Here is a 24,672-nt window from a genome sequence, read left to right as displayed (position 1 = left end):
TTCTTTACTCTCAGCTTGTGAATATATATTACAAAAAACACAATAAGAATGCACAAAATGCAAATGTGACGTTGTGCATGATGAGGGGCCCTACATTTAGGAGCATTTAGAGACGTTCAAGTTTGGGGGTTTCATTGTATACTTGCTATTAAAGTATGACACTTTATTAGATATTTCTAAAGAGAATACACTACTATACGTCAGGTACCAGCAAGGTGAAGCAGGTATACTCTTTCTGGCTGGTACTATCAAGGATGAACGAGATTGACCTTTTTGGACTGAAAATAAACTCCCAAACTTATTGCCGGTTCTTGGAAAATACACTCATCAAGCATGGGTACAGGAAGAAGTATGCAGCATTCAGGAAGCCAGCAAAGCCCCATGGCTAAAATGACATACAGTACATTTAGGGGTTGGTATCGTTCACATTTGAATCCTTACGGTAGCTGAAATTCAATACCTGTCTCAATGGTACCAATTTTCCGTACTTTTGTGTGTGTTCAAATGAGTTGATAAATGTTACTTGTTTAAAAAAATAATTAACACTCATTAACATTGAGCTTAGCTGTCAAGCTGTTACCTTGTTTTCTGACACTCCTGTGTGTCATTTGAAAGTACTGTATTGTATGTAGACTTTGCATGCAGTTGCAATTCCAAGATGTTAGATGACACTACAGTGTGTTTCCAGGTTGAATGTGCTATTGTTTTCTTTTGTTGAGCCCCACAAAGTACTTGTACTGTAAGTATTGCACAGTTAATTGTAAAGTGCATCCCAGTGCCACCCACACTGGTTTAAATGTAACTTAGATATTGTGTTTCACTATGTAAAGCGCTTTGAGTCACTAGAGAAAAGCGCTATATAAATATAATTCACTTCACTTCACTACTGACGAATATAAGTTAGAACTGTATGCTACTTTATGAGGACTGGCAACAGGGGAGGATGAGTGCCCCACAACACAGGATAGAGAAAAATAAGGCGCTTATTGACTACGGCACGACTACAATGGCGCACACGTGCCAATTTTAGGGATTTATTCCAATTCCAAATGCCCAACAGTAGGTACCAATAGGAAAGAAAAGTTGGTTTTGCATAATAAACAAAAAGGCCAAGTAATGTGTCTTAATAAGTGCCATTTTGGGGTCCTTCTACACACACCATAATAATACCCATATGTTTAAGCACAGTACATTTGACTACGATCGCCGTAATGCTCCAAAAATCCATCAAGCGGTGCGTCTTTGTAGCTTACCAAAGTCGTACTGAAACATTTTGACAGATTTTTGAGCGCTGTGGGTAATGTTCTAGAACAGGGGTGTCAAATATATGGCCCGCGGCCTGAACAAGTTTTATCCGGCCCGCGGCATGAGTTTGCTAAGTATAAAAATGAGCCAAAATTTTTGAATGAAAGAAACTGCTTTTCTAAATGTGTCCACTAGATGTCGCGATTGCAATTCTTTGTATCTTTGTAGATGATACTACATATGTAAAAAAACACATGATGTTAGTACATCAGTCGAGGAAAATGAGCAAACTACATTGATAACATCCTGTAATTTGATTTTGATGATATTTTTTAATCTTGATTAGAGATGTCCGATATTATCGGCCGATAAATGCGTTAAAATGTAATATCGGAATTTTTTTTTTTTTTTTTTTTTAATTAAATCAACATAAAAAACACAAGATACACTGACAATTAGTGCACCAACCCAAAAAACCTTCCTCCCCCATTTACACTCATTCACACTCATTCACACAAAAGGGTTGTTTCTTTCTGTTATTAATATTCTGGTTCCTACATTATATATCAATATATATCAATACAGTCTTTAAGGGATACAGTCCGTAAGCACACATGATTGTGCGTGCTGCTGGTCCACTAATAGTACTAACCTTTAACAGTTAATTTGACTAATTTTCATTAATTACTAGTTTCAATATAACTGTTTTTATATTGTTTTACTTTCTTTTTTTATTCAAGAAAATGTTTTTAATTTATTTATCTTATTTTATTTTATTAATTTTTTTTTAAAGTACCTTATCTTCACCATACCTGGTTGTCCAAATTAGGCATAATAATGTGTTAATTCCACGACTGTATATATCTGTTGATGTCGGTATCGGTTGATATCGGTATCAGTAATTAAAGAGTTGGACAATATCGGAATATCGGATATTGGCAAAAAGCCATTATCGGATATCTCTAATCTTGATAGATTGAAAATCAACAACAATGAGTAGACTGATGAACATTATCACATAATTTATTCAGGAAGTATAAATATCAGCAAATAAAGATAGAATACTATTAACCGCAACATTTATGTGTAAAAAAAACCCAACAACAACATTATGATTTGTACATTTTCAGAATGTGCTTGTTCTATTTTTAAACAAAGAAAACAGTCTGAAGTTGTCTTTATTTTCAAGTTATTGTGCCGTGATTTTTACCAGTCCGGCTCACTTGGGAGTAGATTTTTCTCCATATGGCCCCTGATCTAAAAGGAGTTTTACACCCCTGTTCCAGAACCTCCAATGAAACCTCAAAGTTTTGGTCTTGCTTGCTTACTGGTACTCGCTAGTGTCATTTATCTCTAAAGACCGTAAGTAATCATGTTTGGTCTGCATGGGCACTTCTTCTTGTGTAAAATCAATGTCTTCTCACACAGCCTAAATAAGCAATCACCACCGCACTGTGTTATTATTAAGTGTTTACAGGTGTAATGTCAATCACCTGCTTAGAGATGATACATACTTATAGGGGTTAGATAAGTCTAAGCATTTTTCCACTTCATTAATTTTGCGGGTAGTCCAATGTAAACATTTCCGAATTGTTCTCCAGCATGTTGCAAAATTTAGGAAAACAGTGCTTTTAGGAGACTCTGAGGTCCAACAAAATCAGGTTGTTGACATTTTCACATATTATGACAATCTGTTCCAGGGTAAATTTTGGGGCGTGAAGTGTTTGGGTACCTAACGATTCGATCCAATTCGGATTCCTGGGGGGACACTTTGATTCTTAATTGATTCTTGATTCAAGAACAATCATTTTGATGAAACTTTTTACATTTTACAGGTTAGAAAAGCTCATTCGTGTTGCATGGAGATGACTTAAAAACGTCTTTTAAAAATAGATTTTTATTTAATTTTATTTATATACACATATATATATATATATATATATATATATATATGTATATATATATATATATATATATATATATGTATATGTGTGTGTATATATATATATATATGTATATGTGTGTATATATGTATATGTGTGTGTGTGTGTATATATATATATATATATATATATATATATATATATATATATATATATATATATATATATATATATGTATATGTGTGTGTGTGTGTGTGTATATATATATGTATGTATGTATATATGTATACATATGTGTATATACTGTATATATATATCGCTGCCGTTGTGTCCTTGGGCGGGACACTTCACCCTTTGCCCCCGGTGCCGCTCACACCGGTGAATTGAATGATAGGTGGTGGTCGGAGGGGCCGTCGGCGCAAATTGCAGCCACGCTTCCGTCAGTCTACCCCAGGGCAGCTGTGGCTATGAAAGTAGCTTACCACCACCAGGTGTGAATGATTGATGGGTTCTACATGTAAAGCGACTTTGGGTACTTAGAAAAGCACTATATAAATCCCAGTTATTATTATTATTATTATTATTGAACAGGTGTCAACCTGCAGTCCACACGTATCTCTTATGTGTGAGTGCCATCTACTGGTCACACTTACCATTACACTAGGTACCACAACCAGAATAAGCACACTCACATTTAATAAATATGTAAGGCGCACTGTCGATTTTTGAGAAAATGAAAGGATTTTAAGTGCGCTTTATCGTCCAAAAATACGATATTTACACTCATTAAACAATTAATAGAAGCAACATAATATAAATCCAAAGCTTTTTTTTATTATCAAAGTATTCAATTAATTGTTGCAGTTTTACTTTTGTTGTGCAAGTCAAGCCTCTTTTCACTAAACCATCTCCAATTGTTGCCCAGTTTGTTGTTTTTCCTCTCCTAAGGTATCAACAAGTGCAGCATCTGTGATTATCGCCCACCCACCCCGATGCCGTCTTCTTAAATACCGCAATCTTCCTCCTCTTGCCAGGTCACAATTGTGTTTGCCACTCAGCAGCAGCCACCGAGCCCTCCTCCCTGCTCTCAGAAAACACGCTTTTCCACTGGTGTGTGCGTCACACACCATGGCAACAAATTTGAAGACCACCTCAATGACAAAACTCATTTGTCAATTTTTGCATCTGGCACAGTTATGCTTGGTCAAGGCTTGCCAGCATCAGCTGCAGCAAGCTCTTTTGGTCAATTAGAGTCGGAGAGGATGTGACTCAAATAGAGTAATTGTATCAGGTGTGGTTTTCACTGCTGAAAGTGCTGAACATGACCCCTGAGAGATGCTTTGCCATCCTGGGACACTGCTGGCTGGCACTGTGTGATCAGACGCCACTGTTATGAAACCTCCATTGATAATGATTTATCTATGGCATAGGTGTCAAAGTCAAAGTCAAGAATTATCTATGGCCCCCAGGATGATATTTGATTAGTAATGAAACCGGCCCGCAGGCCACAGAGCCGCCTGCTGCTGTTTTGCACGCACCAATACTGCATCAGTGTTGGCGCTAGGAATTTTCAAAATGGCCATCAAGTCAGAAAAATGGGGTCCCACAGTAAATTTTTGGGCTCCCACTTTTTTGTCACTGTTATGAAAACAAATTATAAATGTATGCATTATACCATGGGTGTCAAACTCTGGCTTGCAGGCCAAATTTGGCCCGCCGTATAATTTCATTTGGCCCTTGAGGCAATATCAAATCAACATTAGAGCTGGTATTGGTATTATACAGTGACAGTGCCGCTGTAACACCGCATTCACCGCTAATACTCCTACTTGCCAACCCTCCGGATAATCTCCCGGGGCAACCATTCTCCCGAATTTCTCCCGATTTCCACCCGGACAACAATACTGGGGGCGTGCCTTAAAGGCACTGCCTTCAACGTCCTCTACAACCTGTCGTCACGGCCGCTTTTCCTCCATACAAACAGCGTGCCGTCCCAGTCACATACTATATGCGGCTTTTAAACACACAAGTGAATGCAAGGCATACTTGATCAACAGCCATACAGGTCACACTGAGGGTGGCCGTATAAACAACTTTAACACTGTTACAAATATGTGCCACACTGTGAACCCAAACCTAGCAAGAATGACAACCACATTTCGGGAGAACATCTGCACCGTAACACAGAACAAATACCCAGAACCCTTTGCAGCACAAACTCTTCCGGGACGCTACAATATACACCCCCTCTACCACCAAACCCCGCCCCCTCCCACCAAGTTAATGTTGATATTTACCTCAGAAGGCTGCAAATAGAAAAGAGGCATTCAATTTTTTAGTTACATTTTATTTGATATACCATTGATGTTTTTTCGTTTGTTTTTTGAAAGTTGATTTTGCACTATTAAGTTATATAAGCGTTGTTTGTTCCATATTCAGTGTTAAAGCAAATCAGTGTAGCAAACTGAGCAATAATTAACATTTTATTCATGCACTTTCTCTTGCTACTTCAAGGCTTGAATGTTTGATTCATTCATTTTTGTTATTTTTTTTTCAAATGTATTATTTGCCTGTGGAAAAACTGTAATTTGATATTTACCTCAGAAGGCTGCAAATAGAAAAGAGGCATTCAATTTTTATTTAAATGTTATTTGATATGCCATTGATATTTTTTAATTATTATTATTATTTGAAACTCGATTTTGCATGTCACTATAAAGTTATATAAGCCTTGTTTGTTCAATATTCAATGCAAAACGTGTTTGGGTCCCTACGAAAAAGTTAATTTGTTGAACCTTGGCCCGCGGCTTTGTTCAGTTTTAAATTTTGGACCACTCTGTATTTGAGTTTGACACCAATGCATTATACTGTTATATCTCACATTCTATATTGTGTTTTGGAAAAAGTTGTCATAAACATTACTTAATTCATAAAAATAAAAAATACAACAGAAAACACATTTTTATGCATTCAGTTATAAACATTCATTCACTTTCTTCTTTCCTTCATGGATCTAAACGTTACCGCTGCCGGTATTTTTTTCCTATGTTTTTATTGTAATATTTTCAGAATGTGTTTGTTCTATTTTTGGCCAAAGTAAGACAAAGAAAACAATCTGAAGTTGTCTTTGTTTTTTAGTTTTCATGCCATGATTTTAATAGTCCGGCCCGCGTGTGCACATATTTTCCTCCATGCGGCCCCTGAGCTAAAATTAGTTTGACACCCCTGATCTATGGAGATAATGTGTTGCCTTTTATATTATTGAGGTTCTTTTGTGATGCTCATGGTATTGAGCAAACGATTAAGTGGGATGTGGCATCCTAATGTTGTGTTTTAATAGTGCTGCTCTTTTGCGGAGTATTTTCAGGGGCTTGAGTGTTTAATTGTGATTTAATTTAAAATAATACAAATACAAGCGGTAGAAAATGGATGGATGGATGGATGGACAAATAATATAATGCTTTGGAGTGTCAACTGTTAACAGCACAGTGCAGTCTTTCACTATGCAATTTAAGGTTGCAAGTTGTACTGTACATGGCAATTCTCAACCATATTTCTTTTACCTCAGTTTACTATATATTTAATGTATGCTATATCAATTTAACACAAGGATGAACCATGCTTTTGATCAATTATTTCATATATTTATAAGTCTAACTTTCCTTTATTCTCCTTCATCCAATTGAACCGAACTAACATATTTGTTTTTCTGTGGTATTATTCCGATAACCTTTTTGCCGAATGTTGAAATGCATTATGAGTACTGTAACAACTGTGGTTATAATAAGCAAGGAATGATCCGTAGAGTAAGTGTCAATTTGAAATGGAACTTAAAGGGGAACTGCACTTTTTTTGAAAATGTTGCCTATCATTCAAAATCCTTATGAAAGACAAGAACACATGTTTTTTCTTAGTTTTTATGCATTCTAACTCGTAAATAAATGCCAGCAAAAGTTCAGTTACGAAGGAGCCTATAAAGCGCTTAAAAAAACATCCAAACACCTCCATCAATGTTTTATTTACGCACTTTTATATGTAATGCAGTAACAGGCACATTTAAAATAACATGTAGTGTTTACGTATTTTGCTCATTTTAATCATACGGCAGTGAATTCATTTCAAAAACTCATTCCGATTGTAGCTGAGATAGGCTCCAGCGCCCCCCGCGACTCCAAAGGGAATAAGCGGTAGAAAATGGATGGATGGATTACGAAGTTCGCTTTTTTCTTCGACAACGTCACTAATTACTACTCACTGCAGACTTCAAGAGAACCAACAAACATAATAAAACATCACTTACTGTGCAATGTCTGCTGTCAGTGGGATGCTGACTGGTGGGTTGTGGATAGGACTAGGTCTGGTGATCAACATTCAGAAAACAGAGGTTCTCATCCAGGAGAGGTCCCCATCCCCTACACCCCCTGTCTTTACCATCAGCGGCACACCCCTCAAGCTCGTTGAGCAGTTTTGCTACCTCGGCAGTATTCTGACCCCAACATGCCAGATCGATGATGACATCCAGGCTCGTATCAACTCAGCCTCCTCTGCCTTTGGAAGACTGCGTTCCCGGGTGTTTGAAAACAACCACCTTCGAACTTCAACGAAAGTGTCAGTCTACAGGGCGGTGTGTGTTTCAACTCTGCTGTATGGGTCGGAAGCCTGGACAATATACCGCAGACACATCCGCTGCCTTGATGCATTTAACATCAGATGTCTCCAACGCATTCTTGGCATCACATGGCAGGACCGAGTTCCTCATACGGACATCTTGCAGCGCACTTAGTCCATAAGCATAGAGGCCACCCTGGCAAAGCGACAACTCCGGTGGGTTGGTCACACCATCCGGATGCCAGGACACCGATTGCCTCGTCAGATGCTTTATGGTCAGCTCCTTTCAGCCAGCAGAAAGCCCGGAGGACAAAAGCTGCGGTACAAAGACCAACTGAAAGGGATATTGAAGAGGTGCGACATCAAACCCCACGAACTTGAGACAGCTGCAGCCAATCGATCGCTGTGGCGTTTGCTGTGCCATGACGGGGTCATGTATCTGGAGGAGTGTCGGAACCAACACCGGAGGGATCAGCGGAGGCGAAGACACCACCCTGCAGTTCCAGAACCATCCCAGCCCCCTGATCCAGGCCTGACATGTCCCCAATGTGGCAGGACGTGTGGTTCCAGGATCGGACTTCATAGTCCTATGGAGTGGCATCGTCGCCAGCAACGATAGCCACCGACCAGAGCAACAAAATGGAAGCTACGTCATCTTCGACTACGATGGACCGCCTAAGCAAGGATATATTCCTGTTTAGATAAAGAATGACTCATAATCTTCGCAAAGAAAAAAGGGGTGTGGAACTACGCGTCTTTGTGTCTTTCTCGCCATTGCCGGGCTTAAGTTGGATGCCAAAATTGAGCAACTTGTTGGATTATGTCCTTATTCTTCTACTATCAAGATGAGAGGCATTATTTATGATCTAGAACAAACTCTTACGAGCACAGAGGCAAGGAAGCAGCTCACCAGCCGATGTCAACATAGCCACATAAGCTAGTTAGCTCTCTCTGTTCACGGCGCCGCTATTATTAGTTTGTCTGTGTTAGCACTTATAATAACAATATCACTAATACTTGGTTAGTATTCAAGTCATGAAATGTAAATAGAGTATTGTTGGTGCTTTTTGGATGGTTATTTGGAGGGATTTATGGGCGGAATAGGGAACCTTCGATAGACTCCATTGTAAGCAGACTTTTATTTACGTTTATTCATGAGTTAGAATGCATTGGAAAAAAATACAACTGTCTTTTTGTCTTACATAATGATTGTGCGTGATAGGCAAAATCCCCCAAAAAGTGCAGTTCCCCTTGAGAATTCAAATTCCGGCTATTGATGTAGTGTTAACAAGAACATTCATTGTGGTGTTCCACAGGGGTCTGTACTTGGAACTGTGTTATCCACAAAGGGCCCTGTTTGCGCTTAAGTGTTTTTCTACGCTTTGAGTTGAGCACGTTCCTCTTTCGTATTCTCCCATCCAGACTGAGATCACTTCCACCCTGCTTAAAGGAGAGCCAAGTGCGTAAATTGTGAATTAAGTCTATCTCATGTGATTCATTAAACTAAAGAGGCGGACTTTGCAATGATGCATTTTTTGGCTGTGTGAAATTAATGGAACATGGAGTTGTTTTAATATTTGTAAATGTCATTGAAATCAGTGCAAAAGATCACACTTTGAATTTGAAAAGACGGCATCCATTGAAGGAGAAGCTTGCTTTTCACACTAAAGCGCATGAGGGAATGGAAGTTTAGAGATTAACAATAGGAGGCCTTTGTTTTATGAGTAACAAAAAGAAAGAAACACAGCAATGTTTAAACAGGGAGATGCAACTAAGATCATCTGTTTTGCACAAGATGGATTCATACAATTAATAAGTGGAATTTTGAAAAAATTATTTTTAAATAGTGTTAATTTAATTATGTGTTACTTACTCATAATCTGGTGACCCGCTAGCTGTTCAAAGTCGGAACCCATGGTGGACCACTCATCTGTGTATCAGTTGGGGATGTCTCTGCGCTGCTGACCTGTCTCCACTCAAGATGATCTCCTGCTGGCCCCACTATGGACTGTACTCTCACACTATTATGCTAGATCCGCTATGGACTGGACTCTCATACTATTATGTTAGATCCGCTATGGACTGGACTCTCACACTATTATGCTAGATCCCCTATGGACTGGACTCTCACACTATTATGTTAGATCCACTATGGACTGGACTCTCACACTATTATGCTAGATCCCCTATGGACTGGACTCTCACACTATTATGCTAGATCCGCTATGGACTGGACTCTCACACTATTATGCTAGATCCGCTATGGACTGGACTCTCACCCTATTACGCTAAATCCACTCGATGTCCATTGCACCGTTCGCCCAGGGGGTGGGGTTGAGGTTTTTTTCCTGCCCTGATGTAGGATCTGACCCGAGGATGTCGTTGTGACTAGTGCAGCCCTTTGAGACACTCGTGATTTAGGGCTATATAGATACACTTTGATTGATTGATCTGAACTGTTTCCTCAGGCTTGTTGATGACCGCTGTGTGGTTCAACCTGACACAGGGGACCTTAACAACCCACCTAAGAAATTCAGAGGTGAGTCCCATGTCTGATGTTTTCTCAGCCTGATTTTGAGTGTTTTATATCAGCACACCATTATCCACTTTAATGTCAAGGTCCTTACTTGCCAGCAAACCTTGGTAAAAAATATAAATGAGAAAATTGTGCTCTCAAAATGTAATCGGGAGCAAATGTTTGATCTTATGTTGTTCAGACCCCCAACTATTTAGTTCTGTACACTATTTTATTTTATTTCACCAGTTAAATTTTGTATGAAAATAGTTGATTTTGCTTTTATTTACAATTGATTTCCGTGTTTTAACTCAATTTTCAACTGTGTAACAAAAGTCTCCATTTCTCACCCTATAAGCTCATTTATACTCATTTGAAAAACATATATTGTATAATTTCTCCTATTTCCGGAGTCAAAATTATCTACTTCTACACACAATTAGGTTTTTAAAACATCTCTGTCCACAGGAAAATACGTCTTGTGGGCATGTTTGTGCATGTTATTTGTCAATGTGGAAAAAAATATAAGAGGAGGTTGCTATTGTGCAATGACATTGCAATGTGCATTGTATGGTATGTGAGTTTTAATCTGATTTCTGTATAATGTGGGCATATTGGGGCGGTATGGCGTAGTGGGTAGAGCGGCCGTGCCAGAAACTTGAGGGTTGCAGGTTCGCTCCCCGCCTCTTGACATCCAAATCGCTGCCGTTGTGTCCTTGGGCAGGACACTTCACCCTTGCCCCCGGTGCCGCTCACACTGGTGAATGAATGATAGGTGGTGGTCGGAGGGGCCGTAGGCGCAAACTGGCAGCCTCGCTTCCGTCAGTCTACCCCAGGGCAGCTGTGGTTACAAATGTAGCTTACCACCACCAGGTGTGAATGAATGATGGGTTCCCACTTCTCTGTGAGCGCTTTGAGTATCTAATAATAGAAAAGCGTCATATAAAATCGAATCCATTATTATTATTATTATTTATTATTGTGGGGTTATGAAAAATGTGATGCCATGTTTTGATTGTTGTTTACTTATTTGCCAGATGCCTGATTACAAAAGCTATTGAACCAAATTCCATGAATTTTCTAGAGAAGTGGTAAATGGGAAAGTGAAGAGCCTATTCAGTTTTGATGCAGATGGAGATAAAGGTTATTTGGCATTTGGGCCAACTGGCGCATAGACAAGCGCTTCTAATTTAAAAATAACAGGGAAAAAAGCAACCACTAAACCATAACTAATGTACTGTACATCACTACCACCTACTGGACTGCAGAGGGAAGGTATCTGCTTGGCACATCCTAATTGAGTCATGTTTTTATGAAATGCCTATTATTGTTCAGCATTGACAAAGATAGTCACTTTACTAATTAATATTTGAGCCCTAAACCATTTAAAAGTATGTTGGAATATATATGTTTGCAAAAAATATGGCATTCACCATGTTTGTCTAATCTTTGCATAAAGCAACTAGAGCAAATTTACATACTAAAGTTTACATTCTGTATCAGTATTCTGAGTTCTATTATGCTGTTTCCTACATAATTACCCACAGGCACTTTACATTAGTACACCAGCCACTAAGCTAACACTTTGTTTGTTATACCAGTAGTAGGCATTGTTTTTCCTTGGCAAATGTCTGCTGTGTCCCACTGACTGCTCTTTTCTGGCATGTGTCACTGCAGAGGGTTTATGCAATAACTCTATGCTCCACTGACTTACAGTACCATGGCATTACTATAACCGACTTTGATGTGTGTGTCAGCTGTCCAGCTGTTTGGGGGAATTTGAAGAATTTCCACATGGCTTGACAGTTGGTAGAGTGTATAGAGGTTTTAAAGCCTTACTTTGACCCCCTTCAATGCTGGCAAAGAACAACTACGAGCTGCCGTCAATCACGATCACTAACGTGACTATTAAGATAAAAGACATTCTCGAACCTTAAAGACTACTTCCTAAAATATTTAGGTCTACAGTAATTATGCCTAGAATAAACAGTGCATTTGGAAAATATTCACAGCACTTTATTTTTTCACATTTTGTTATGTTACAGCCTTATTCGAAAATTGAATAATTTCATTGTTGTTCTCAAAATTCTACACACAATACCCCATAATGACAATGTAAAAGTTTTTTATATATATATATATATATATATATATATATATATATATATATATGCACCCTCAAGGACCCTGCCGAGAGTATAGAGCTGGTCCACAGTTCCCCGACCAGGACGAAAACCACACTGTTCCTCCTGTATCCGAGGTTCTATATATATATATATATATATATATATATATATATATATATATATATATATATATTTTTTTTTTTTAACAAATTTATTTAAAAAAACAAACAAAAAAAAACTAAGAAATCACATGTACATAAGTATTCACAGCCTTGGACAGTATTTGGAAAGGCGTGAAACTGTCTATATGTAAGGTCCCACACTTGACAGTGGATGGGAGAGCACAAACCAAGCATAAAGTCGAAGGAATTGTCTGTAGACCTCTGAGACAGGATTGTCTCGAGGCACAAATCTGTAGAAAGTTACAGAAAAATATCTGCTGCCTTGAAGGTCCCAATGAGCACAGTGGCCTCATCCATAAATGGAAGAAATTTCGAACCACCAGGACTCTTCCTAGAGATGGCCGCCATCTAAACTGAGCGATTGGGGGAGAAGAACCCGATGGTCACTCTGTCAGAGCTACAGTATTCTTCTGTGGAAAGAGAAGAACCTTCCAGAAGGACATCTCTGCAGCAATCCACCAATCGCGCCTGTATGGTATAGTCGCCAGACGGACGCCATTCCTTTGTAAAAGCTTGCCAAAATACACCTGAATTACTCTTAGATCAGGAGAAACAAAATGTTCTGGTCTAATGCGAAAAATATTGAACTCTTTGGTGTCAATGCAAGGCGTCATGTTTGGAGGAAACCAGGCACAGCTCATCACCAGGCCAATACCATCCCCACAGAGAAGCATGGTGTTGGCAGCATCATGCTGTGGGGAACTGGGAGACCTGTCAGGATAGAGGGAAAGATGAATGCAGCAATGTACTGAGACATCCTGGGTGAAAATCTGCTCCAGAGCGCTCTTGAACTCAGACTGGGGCGACGGTTCATCTTTCAGCATGACAACAACCCTCACACACACAGACAAGGTATCAAAGGAATGACTTCAGGACAGTTCAGTAAATGTCCTTAAGTGGCCCAGCCATAGCCCAGACTTTAATCCGATTGAACATCTCTGGAGAGATCTGAAAATGGCTGTGAATACTTAAGTACATGTGATTTCTTATTTTTTTTTTTTTTTTAATACATTTCAAAAAGCTCAAACAATGTTTTTACACTGTCATTATGGTGTATTGTGTGTAGATTTCTCAGGGAAAAAATTAATTAATTCCATTTTGGAATAAGGCTGTAAGATAACAAAATGTGGGAAGAAGTGAAGCACTGTGAATTCTTTGCAAATACACTGTCTGCAAGCCTGTTTTTGATCCAGTGGATTTGAGAAAATCAAAAGTAAATTAATGTGGGGAAAAACATGAGGAAAGACAATTAACAGTATTTTCTTTGTTGGACCTGGTCTTTATGGTCTCGTTCTGTTGCATTTCTGCCTCACAGTGGACACGAGAGATCTTCATATATTTTCTAGAATAATAATTACGATTATAGCTCATCAGGTTCTTTGCACCGGCTTATATTTTGCATCTCACAACATGTAAGAATTAATTTTTGTAAAGTGAGTGTTCCACTCTGTTCCAACCAGACACAATGTTCATTATCCATTCCGATTTGAGAATATTAAGTTCATAGCAAGTGATCAGATAAACTGCAACCTTTCGTCTTGTAATTTACCCTGTCGTTGGACTGTTCATGACAGAGATTCTTAAAGTACAGTTTTCTGCCAAGGAGGCACCCATGTTGTTATTCTTTTAGACTCTTTTCTTTTATAATATTGGACTGTTAATAATTACCCCAGTGTGTGGGAGGAAGATCGATGCATTATACAATAGCCTTTGTGTCTATTCTGGTGCCCTTACCTCTTCGTTTGGTTGTTATTGCTTTAAAGAATGGCAAAATATTAACACCTTTCAAGCTCTGTCTATACATTAGCTATAGAATTGTGTTAGTTCATAGAACAAGCTTTTCATGTTCATCAACATGTATTTTATACTGTACTGGTGTTGAACAGTTCCACACAACTTCTAATCAAAAGTAAAATAATGTTTGTTAAGGAGTGTTTTGCTTTGTGTCAGTGGGCAACATTTGGCCAATCAGCCCTAAAATACCTTCAATGGGATCAAGTTAAGCTTTTTTGTCCTTTCTCCCTAGACTGCCTTTTCAAACTGTGTCCCATGAACAGATACTCTGCACAAAAACAGTTCTGGAAAGCGGCAAAACCTGGAGGCAACAGCACTACTGACACTGTCCTCCTCACCAAACTCCATGTAAGGTCTTCATCACCATACAGCCGCCACAAGGACAATACTTGGTTGGGTTGTTAGTAGCATCCAGTTGTTGTGGACATGCATTGGATATGTAAAAATACCCTATAGATTAGATATAATGCACCAATCCAATACAAGAGATGGGTTATGTCTAAAACTGGAGTTTTTAACAATAATTTTTTTAACCTACTTGCTTTCCTTTTTTGAATAGCACAACTTTAGTTGACCAAAGTGATGTATAGAATCAACTAGTTACAGTTAGAGCATAAATAACCAAAATATAATAGTTGATGAATACAAAAAATAGGAAATAAAGTTAGCTTTACAGTAAAATAATGAAGATAATTAACTAAACCTTGTAGGTTGGCTTCCCGATGGAATGTACTCCCACATTATGTATTAATTTAACAATTCAATAATTATATCCAATCGACAGCTGATCACCCTGAAAGGTGGGTCCTTACATCTGCGGTCCCTTTTCAAGGTTTATTCTTTTTCCCCAGCCGGGCTCTTATGAGGTTTTTTTATGTGGGTTTAGATCAGGGGAGTTGGTGTTAGTTGGTGAAGCCCTTTTAGACATTTGTCTTTAAGGGCTATATGCATAGATGTTTGATTGATTGATAGCAGGAGCCAATACATACGTTATTGCCTAATTGGAACTAAACATTAAATACAACATAATATAGTAATTATTGGCAGAAGACAAAAATAAGATTGTTCTAATTCAGTGGTTCTCAACCTTTTTTCAGTGATGTACCCCCTGTGAGTTTTTTTTTAATTCAAGTACCCCCTAATCAGAGCAAAGCATTTTTGGTTGAAAAAAAGAGATAAAGAAGTAAAATACAGCACTATGTCATCAGTTTCTGATTTATTAAATTGTATAACAGTGCAACATATTGCTCATTTGTAGTGGTCTTTCTTGAACTATTGGAAAAAAAGATAGGTTTTTATTTATATTTATAAAGGATTTTTGAATTGTTGCTATTTTTAGAATATTTTGAAAAAATCTCACGTACCCCTTGGCATACCTTCAAGTACCCCCAGGGGTACATGTACCCCCATTTGAGAACCACTGTTCTAATTGATTGTTTGTTTAAATGTGAGGGAAAATTTGCTTGGAAAACTTCTGATAAACAATTATATGAAACGTTCTGCTCGCTGAATGTAGAATTCAAGAACAGCATATGCAATACATTTAAAAAAAAAAAAAAAAACCAGAGTGGAGCTCTGTGGCACATCACAACTTATAATTGATGGGTTTTTAAACAACAACACGTTAGGAATACATTGCAGTATGTAAATCGCTGTGTTTAGTGTATTTATGTATGTATATCTCAACAGTGAGTGTTCTACTTCTCCCTCTGTGGATGATTGCAATAGTGTAATCTTTATGGATTTTCTACATGCATTCTGAGATAAATACATTAGTAGTAATCACTAATAGAGGCTTCATTTTTGGTACAGCTACTGTGTTGGCTCTCCTGATCAAAGAAGAATTTCCAGGAGCGACTTCCTAATTCTTGCCTTTTGTTGCAGCATGCTGCTGACTTGGAGAAGAAGCAGAACGAGTCTGAGAACCGCAAGTTGCTCGGCTCAGTCATCCAATATGGCAATGTCATTCAGGTGTGTTCAACAACCTGCATGATAAGGTCCAACAGTACTGAGCATGGTCAAACACTGTACTGCTAATGATATGGACTTTAACCCTCTTGCTAAAAGTGTTGTTGTTTTGGGAGAAATTAACTCACACAATCTAGTCTGATGATACAATAACTTGTAAAATGTGTCATCAGGCTTATTGTAAAAACATAATAATTAGAAGAAAATATATTCTGTTGAAGAGGTCTTGGGAAGCATCTTCCAATAAAAGATACTTGCACATTAAGAGCATAAATAGACACTATGTACTTACGGAGATGCTTACTTTCAGTGAAGTACTTCCTTGGGTCTTAATGCACCAGTCTAGTACACAATTCTTTTTATGGTCCAACCAGTCTTCATGTTTTCGGTGGCTACTTTGTGCCATTTTTGGTAACTAGTTGACCTGTACCAATGTAATGTTGTTTTTTTCCCCCAAAAGTTGCTGCATTTGAAAAGCAATAAGTACCTAACGGTGAACAAGCGTCTACCTGCACTGCTGGAGAAGAATGCCATGAGGGTGACTCTGGACTCGGCAGGAAATGAGGGATCCTGGTTCTACATCCAGCCTTTCTACAAATTGCGATCACTGGGAGACAGTGTGGGTAGAGTGCGGTGTGGGACTAATTTGTAGTTAGAGCAGGGGTCGGCAACCCAAAATGTTGAAAGAGCCATATTGGACCAAAAATACAAAAACAAATCTGTCTGGAGCCGCAAAAAATTAAAAGCCATATTACATACAGATAGTGTGTCATGAGATATAAATTGAATTAAGAGTTCTTAAAGGAAACTAAATGACCTCAAATATACCTACAAATGAGGCATAATGATGAAATATGTACATATAGCTAGCCTAAATAACATGTTAGCATCGATTAGCTTGCAGTCATGCAGTGACCAAATATGTCTGATTAGCACTCCACACAAGTCAATAACATCAACAAAACTCACCTTTGTGCATTCATGCACAACGTTAAAAGTTTGGTGGACAAAATGAGACAGAAAAAGAAGTGGCATAAAACACGTCCCCGAAAGTCAGAGAAAGTTGTACATGTAAACAAACTATGGTGAGTTCAAGGACCGCCAAAATTAGTAGGACAAAACGGCGCTCGCCAAATACTCGAATCAGTGAAGCATGTTTAATATAAACAGTGTGCTTTATAACAATTAGGGAGGTTTGTGTCATGTTTGTCCTCCTACAGAAACCATATTAAAACAAAAAAAATATATTTTTTCCCCCTCATCTTTTTCCATTTTTCATACATTTTTGAAAAAGCTCCAGAGAGCCACCAGGGCGGCGCTAAAGAGCCGCATGCGGCTCTAGATCCGTGGGTTGCCGACCCCTGAGTTAGAGTAATAGGACCAACCATTGTAATATGGATATTTAATTCATAACACAAAACTTCCATGTGACTTTTGCTTTTGACCCATGGTAACATTGGGCGGCAATATGGCACTTTTAGCGCCATTGTGAAACATCGTACAAGAGTTAAGATGTACATTTTTTTGTGGATATACACTGGGCCACACCAGGCTAAATAAGGACCTTATACAAACATTTTTCCAAACTTCTTTTTATTTATGTGAAACATTTTTTACACAAAGGACCAAAAGAAAGAAGGACAAAAAGTAATGCTGTTCTGAGGTGAATCAAGTATCTCAGGAATTAAGAAATGACTATTTATGCCGAAATGTAAAGTACCGGTAAATGCTGCGAGAGTAAAAAAAAATCAAAAAAAAAAATCAGTGCCAATCTTTTGCAACTGCCGCTGCCAATCTTAATTTGCTCTAAAGTAAAACAGGCAGCGTATTTAAATGCTTTTTAAATCTATTAGTACAATATAGGCATTGGGAACACATAATGGTTAACATGAATCAAAATCAAATGGGGTGCTGATTTTCCTACTGCTACAAAAGCACACAGAGTGGTGTACTTTTGTATCATATGTTGTATATTTTTTTCACAAATGCTTTTCCATTCATACAGTAGTGAGTTACCTTGGTTTCTGCAATGTTCCCACAGGTGGTGATTGGAGATAAAGTTGTCCTTAACCCCGTAAATGCAGGGCAGCCTTTGCATGCCAGCAGTCACCAGCTGGTTGACAACCCAGGATGCAATGAGGTACTATTGCACAACTATTTACAGTATCGATTAGATTGTCCAATCCATACAAATACACTGTCACAGGTATCAAATTCAATCTGGCCTGCGACGTCATTTTAAGCCTGGAAATATTTGTCAATAAAGTAAAAAAAAAAAAACAGCGCACTGGATGCAATTGCATATCGTTTAAACTTGAATATGATCTAATAATGCAAAAAATATTATATTGTCATATATTCCAATTTTCTTTTGTTAAACAAATATATTTTTAAATATTTGCTTAAAGGCCTACTGAAACCCACTACTACCGACCACGCAGTCTGATAGTTTATATATCAATGATGAAATCTTAACATTGCAACACATACCAATACGGCCGGGTTAGCTTACTATAGTGCAATTTTAAATTTCGCGCGAAATATCCTGCTGAAAACGTCTCGGTATGATGACGTCTGCGCGTGACATCACAAATTGTAGAGGACATTTTGGGACAGCATGGTGGCCAGCTATTAAGTCGTCTGTTTTCATAGCAAAATTCCACAGTATTCTGGACATCTGTGTTGGTGAATCTTTTGCAATTTGTTCAATGAACAATGGAGACAGCAAAGAAGAAAGCTGTAGGTGGGAAGCGGTGTATTGCGGCCGACTGCAGCAACACAAACACAGCCGGTGTTTCATTGTTTACATTCCCGGAAGATGACAATCAAGCTTTACCATTGGCCTGTGGAGAACTGGGACAACAGACACTCTTACCAGGAGGACTTTGAGTTTGATGCGCAGACGCGGTACCGTGAGTACGCATGCAGCTGCGGCTTCCAAACATTTGATCGCTTGCCCGTACGTGCGTGCCGCTATGTGCATGTCACGTACGTAACTTTGGGGAAATATATGTGCTGTATGAACTTTGGGGAGGTGAACGGTACTTTGGGCTGTGGGATTGAGTGTGTTGTGCAGGTGTTTGAGTTGTATTGGCGGGTTATATGGACGGGAGGGGAGAAGTGTTTGTTATGCGGGATTAATTTGTGGCATATTAAATATAAGCCTGGTTGTGTTGTGGCTAATAGAGTATATATATGTCTTGTGTTTATTTACTGTTTTAGTCATTCCCAGCTGAATATCAGGTCCCACCCGCCTCTCACAGCATCTTCCCTATCTGAATCGCTCCCACTGCCCTCTAGTCCTTCACTCTCACTTTCCTCATCCACGAATCTTTCATGCTCCCTCAAATTAATGGGGAAATCGTCGCTTTCTCGGTCTGAATCGCTCTCGCTGCTGGTGGCCATGATTGTAAACAATGTGCAGATTTGAGGAGCTCCACAACGTCACGCTACTCGTCTGCTACTTCCTGTACAGGCAAGGCTTTTTTATCAGCGACCAAAAGTTGCGCACTTTATCGTCGATGTTCTCTACTAAATCCTTTCAGCAAAAATATGGCAATATCGCGAAATGATCAGGTATGACACATAGAATGGACCCGCTATCCCCGTTTAAATAAGAAAATCGCATTTCAGTAGGCCTTTACCTTCTAATTTCAAAGCAAGTTATCCATCAAAGTGTACACCGTAAATACGACAATAGAATTTACAGTAAAATTGTGGCGACCGAGCTCCCTGATTTTTTACCATAACATTTAAGGTGTGTTTTATAGCATAGTACTGTAAATGGAAAAACAGTACCACAGAGGTGCCCTTTTTCCACCATAAAAAACTGTTACCATTTTTCCATTTACAGTAGTAGACCGTAGAAAAAAAACTTTAATTTACAGTACCGTAATATGCTGTAAAAACACCTTACATTTTATCTATCTACAGAATTTACGGAAAAAGTATATACAATAATTAAATGCATCAAATAAAAATATCATGAGGTGAATCATAACTGCAATATATCCCTCAATGAAAACCAGTTTGACCCTCTGCTTAATGTGAAAAGTTTCAATATAATCCAAAAACAGAAGCTAATTACAGCCTCCAAAATGACCAATAAATATGTGTAATTCTGCAATATTATACATTTGTATAATGCATTTTACATCTTCGACTTAGGTAAATTCTGTGAATTGCAACACAAGTTGGAAAGTTGTGCTGTTCATGAAATGGAGCGACAACAAGGAAACCATCCTCAAAGGGGTCGGTATATTCCTATTACTTTATGGGACATTTGTTACAGCACCCTCCTTCTAAAACATCCTTGGATATTTTCATTGTGTGTGTGTTTGTTGTGTGTACGCTTCTGCGTGTGTTTGCAATGGCAGGGAGATGTTGTCCGGTTATTTCATGCCGAGCAGGAGAAGTTTCTCACTTGTGATGACCACAGGAAGAAGCAATATGTGTTCCTCAGAACAACAGGGCGCCAGTCCGCCACGTCCGCCACCAGCAGCAAGGCACTCTGGGAAGTGGAGGTTAGTGTGGTGCTATACAAACTGTCAAACATGTTGTTTAAACGGGAATAAGCTCATCAATTTGCTTTTGTCCCTCCCAAGGTGGTCCACCATGACCCGTGTCGGGGAGGTGCAGGCTACTGGAACAGCCTGTTCAGGTTTAAACATTTGGCAACTGGTTGCTATTTGGCTGCAGAGGTGGGTGAGGTGTGTGTTTTTGTATATTATCCTAAGGATGTAACGGTATTGCGGTTTCAAAATACTCACAATAATGCCATGATGTGTGACTCTGTCAAACAAAAACTTAGTGAGTGTTGTTTTGTTCTGGCGCTTTTGCATTGGCTGGTTTAAATTAAATTACATCTTCCATAAGGTGGGGACGGGGAACGTCGAAAATGGGAGGAAAGGAGGAAACATGCTGGGGAAGTGTGTTCATAGTAGATAAGAGGAATTGTTTTTTTTATAGACATTTCATCAAAATCCATTCATAACAGACAAACAAACCCTGGTAAAACATAACTTATTTGGCGGAGGTAATAAAGTCTGCGTACTAAAGCGCTACCTTCGTCTCGAGCGTTTTCAAGGCAGCACACAGCTGCGGAGGGAAAGGGTCCAGTGGGAGCGGGGACATTGCACACCGCGGGAAACATGAGAAACTACTTGATAAACCATCACCCGGAAAATATATTGAACGTTAGCGAAGCTAAACATCGATTTTGGAAGTATTTACATTATTAAAATATTAATTGTTTAACTTTTCAGAGAAACAGCATTTTCCAAACTGATATAAATAAATGTTGACTGCTTCTCCTAAAGTAAAAGTTGAAAGACACTAGGGATGTCCCGATCCAAGTTTTTGCACTTCCGATCCGATACCGTTTTTGCATTTCCGATCCGATACCGATACTGACCGATACTGGCCTATCTGAGCATGTATTAAAGTTTAAAGTTATTTAGCCTACTTAGTTGTCAGAATCATGTTGAAAAGGGTTTTAGTACTCTTGATAACAACTAGCCAGCTGAATTGGGGGAGTTTGAATAATACACAATGGTTGGTAACAAGAAACTGACCTGTTTATTCAAGGATAAACACAAAATAGACAAAATTATACATGACAAACAGAAATGGCATCATTGAACTGGGGCTGGGCGATATGGCCTTTTTTTAATATTGCGATATTTTAAGGCCATATTGTGATACACAATATATATCTCGATATTTTGCCTTAGCCTTGAATGAACACTTGATGCATATAATCACAGCAGTATAGCTGTGATAGGTGCTATAGGGGCGGTATAGCTCGGTTGGTAGAGTGGCCGTGCCAGAAACTTGAGGGTTGCAGGTTCGATCCCCGCTTCCGCCATCCTAGTCACTGCCGTTGTGTCCTTGGGCAAGACACTTTACCCACCTGCTCCCAGTGCCACCCACACTGGTTTAAATGTAACTTAGATATTGGGTTTCACTATGTAAAGCGCTTTGAGTCACTAGAGAAAAAGCGCTATATAAATTGAATTCACTTCACTTCACTTCACTTCACAGTATGATGAGTCTATGTGTTTTGATTGATTGATTGAGACTTTTATTAGTAGGTTGCACAGTGAAGTACATATTCCGTACAATTGACCACTAAATGGTAGCACCCGAATATGTTTTTCAACTTGTTTAAGTCGGGGTCCACTTAAATTGATTCATGATACAGATATATACTATCAGATATATACTATTATCATAATACAGTCATCACACAAGATAATCACATTGAATTATTTACATTATTTATAATCAAGGGTGTGGAGGGGGGCGCCGGATAAGTGTCAAAAAGACAGCCAAAAGAGTTTGATATGAGAATAAATCTAAAGTTAAAATATAGGGTAGAAATGCACCCATTTGCAGGAAATGTAGTCTTGATTTTCAATTTTTTCTTTCAAGGCTTGCATGTCTACATTAAAACATTCTTCTTCATACTGCATTAATATATGCTACTTTTAAACTTTCATGCAGAGAAGGAAATCACAACTAAAAAAAATCACTAATTTTTTCATACGGTGTTGATGTGGAAATTTTTGCCTCGGCATTTTGATGGTGTGGACGTGTGGCCCCGAATAGGGATAAGCGTCTCGACAGACGTCACAATATTTGAAGAATGATGACGAAAACTGTTTTCTCTGTCGTGTCCGTGTGTCGAAAATTGTTATGCGCTTATTTTTTTATTTGATTTTGTGCATGGCATAGATTTGCTATGCGCAGAGGACGCTTAAAGGGAGCGTTGCTCGCACGGCTGCGCTAGCATCACAGCTAACGTTAGCCATGCTGCTACCTCTCTGCTCGGGGAGGGCGTATACGTATGTGACGTATGACGTGACAGTATGTGACGTGTGTAAGAAGGTGCACTTGCTGTCTGTGAGAGGGAGACACAGGAAAGAGTGAGAAGAGCCTGTCGTGTAATGCCAGCAGCTAAAAGCAACTGCATGAGAATCCACAGACATGTGGATGTGTTGAAGGTGTGCTGGAAAATGGGAACGGAAATTACGGAGCAGCAGAAAAGTGGAATGTATTATTTAAATAGGTGCGTTGGAAAACACGGACCGGAGTTTTTTTTTAAACTGGATCTGGATCGGCATTTTCCCATGCCTTGCCGATACGCAATTTTTGGCAAATATCGGCAGCCGATCCGATCCAAATATCGGATCGGGACATCCCTAAAAGACACTAAACTGAACATTATTGTTTTACACTTGTTAAGACAAGATGTTTACATTGTCACTTTAAATACACTCAACTGTAAAAAAATGTTTTTATATTTGCTTGAAACAGTGGATGTTTCCGCACTATTCTTTGCACTTAAAAATTCAAGTTTGTACTAATAAATATGATTAGAATTTGGGCAATATGTTTGTGTTTAATTACAGTAGGTGTTAGTCCTACCTAAACATTCCTTCCACTTTATTTTACACACCATGGCAAGTCTTTACCAATGTTTTTTTTTTTGGATGTCATACCTGGCCCAAATACTGTGACAGTTTTGTACTGTGCAATTTTGATATTTTTAAGTCCCAAGTATATTGCATTTATTTGGATAAAATCTTATCATCAAACTGACATTAATGGGAATAAATCCCTTGCTCATAGATTTATGTTGTGTTATGTGTTGAAAAGGTAAATCCCGACTTTGAAGAGGAGAGTGTTGAGCAGCGGTCTGCAGTAAGTCAGCCTGATCATTGACTGCTAAGCAACGTCATGCTGGTTGGCTTTCCATTATTCATTCTAAATTATGTGGTTAATCTTTGCTTTCTCTTCTAGGTGGTGGACTTCACACCCTTTAATTTCCAGGTACTACATTATGGGAATTATTACTTGGATTTACATGACGTCACATTCCGGCTCACTTTCGGCTCATTAAATATGCGTGGTGGTCATGCGAGCGTCTGTTCTCAATGGGTACTAGGCGCCATTTGCTTGCGTTGTTTAAGGCCCCGTTTACACTAAACCGGATTAGGTTATCCAGGGTAAATCACACCTAACCTTATCCGTGTCCACACACAATGCCACGCGATCTAGTACGCATGTGCAGAAAATGCGCACGTCATAGTCACCTCCAGTGTTGCTTTGTGTACAGGTTCTTAAATGTAACTTATCTGAACAATATCCAATGTTGTGGTATTTCAATTAACTGGAATCCAGTGTGCTGTGGGGCCCTATTGTAGTGAATCACACCTGAATCAAATCTTTATTAGACACGTAAACAATGTGATAAAGAACATTTAACATTAATCAATCTCGGGATCTAGATATCTGGTCAGGACAGTCCTCACTCTTTTGCCTTCACCTTTATTGTCCATTCCTTTTTG

At 38.7% G+C, this 24,672-nt stretch overlaps 1 protein-coding gene across 10 annotated transcripts in view; it reads left to right on the top strand.

Annotated features, from left to right (window-relative positions):
- Positions 1–24,672, top strand: part of itpr1b (inositol 1,4,5-trisphosphate receptor, type 1b) — a 254,529-nt gene that overhangs the window by 9,799 nt on the left and 220,058 nt on the right. For 7 of the 10 annotated variants that reach the window (XM_061923928.2, XM_072916600.1, XM_072916601.1 and 4 more), the window contains exons 3-12: positions 10,205–10,275; positions 14,586–14,701; positions 16,238–16,324; positions 16,782–16,940; positions 18,363–18,461; positions 20,489–20,572; positions 20,698–20,844; positions 20,926–21,030; positions 23,981–24,025; positions 24,125–24,154. In XM_061923928.2, coding sequence (XP_061779912.2) covers positions 10,205–10,275; positions 14,586–14,701; positions 16,238–16,324; positions 16,782–16,940; positions 18,363–18,461; positions 20,489–20,572; positions 20,698–20,844; positions 20,926–21,030; positions 23,981–24,025; positions 24,125–24,154 — 943 coding nt within the window. The remainder of the gene's footprint in view (positions 1–10,204; positions 10,276–14,585; positions 14,702–16,237; positions 16,325–16,781; positions 16,941–18,362; positions 18,462–20,488; positions 20,573–20,697; positions 20,845–20,925; positions 21,031–23,980; positions 24,026–24,124; positions 24,155–24,672) is intronic. The other 3 variants (XM_061923933.2, XM_072916599.1, XM_061923934.2) reach the window with 1 other exon arrangement.

Source organism: Nerophis lumbriciformis, linkage group LG28, assembly GCF_033978685.3.
Source record: "Nerophis lumbriciformis linkage group LG28, RoL_Nlum_v2.1, whole genome shotgun sequence".
Classification (NCBI taxonomy): domain Eukaryota; kingdom Metazoa; phylum Chordata; class Actinopteri; order Syngnathiformes; family Syngnathidae; genus Nerophis; species Nerophis lumbriciformis.
The sequence above is the reverse complement of the archived record's forward strand: the minus strand, read 5'-3'. Positions and strand labels throughout refer to the sequence as shown.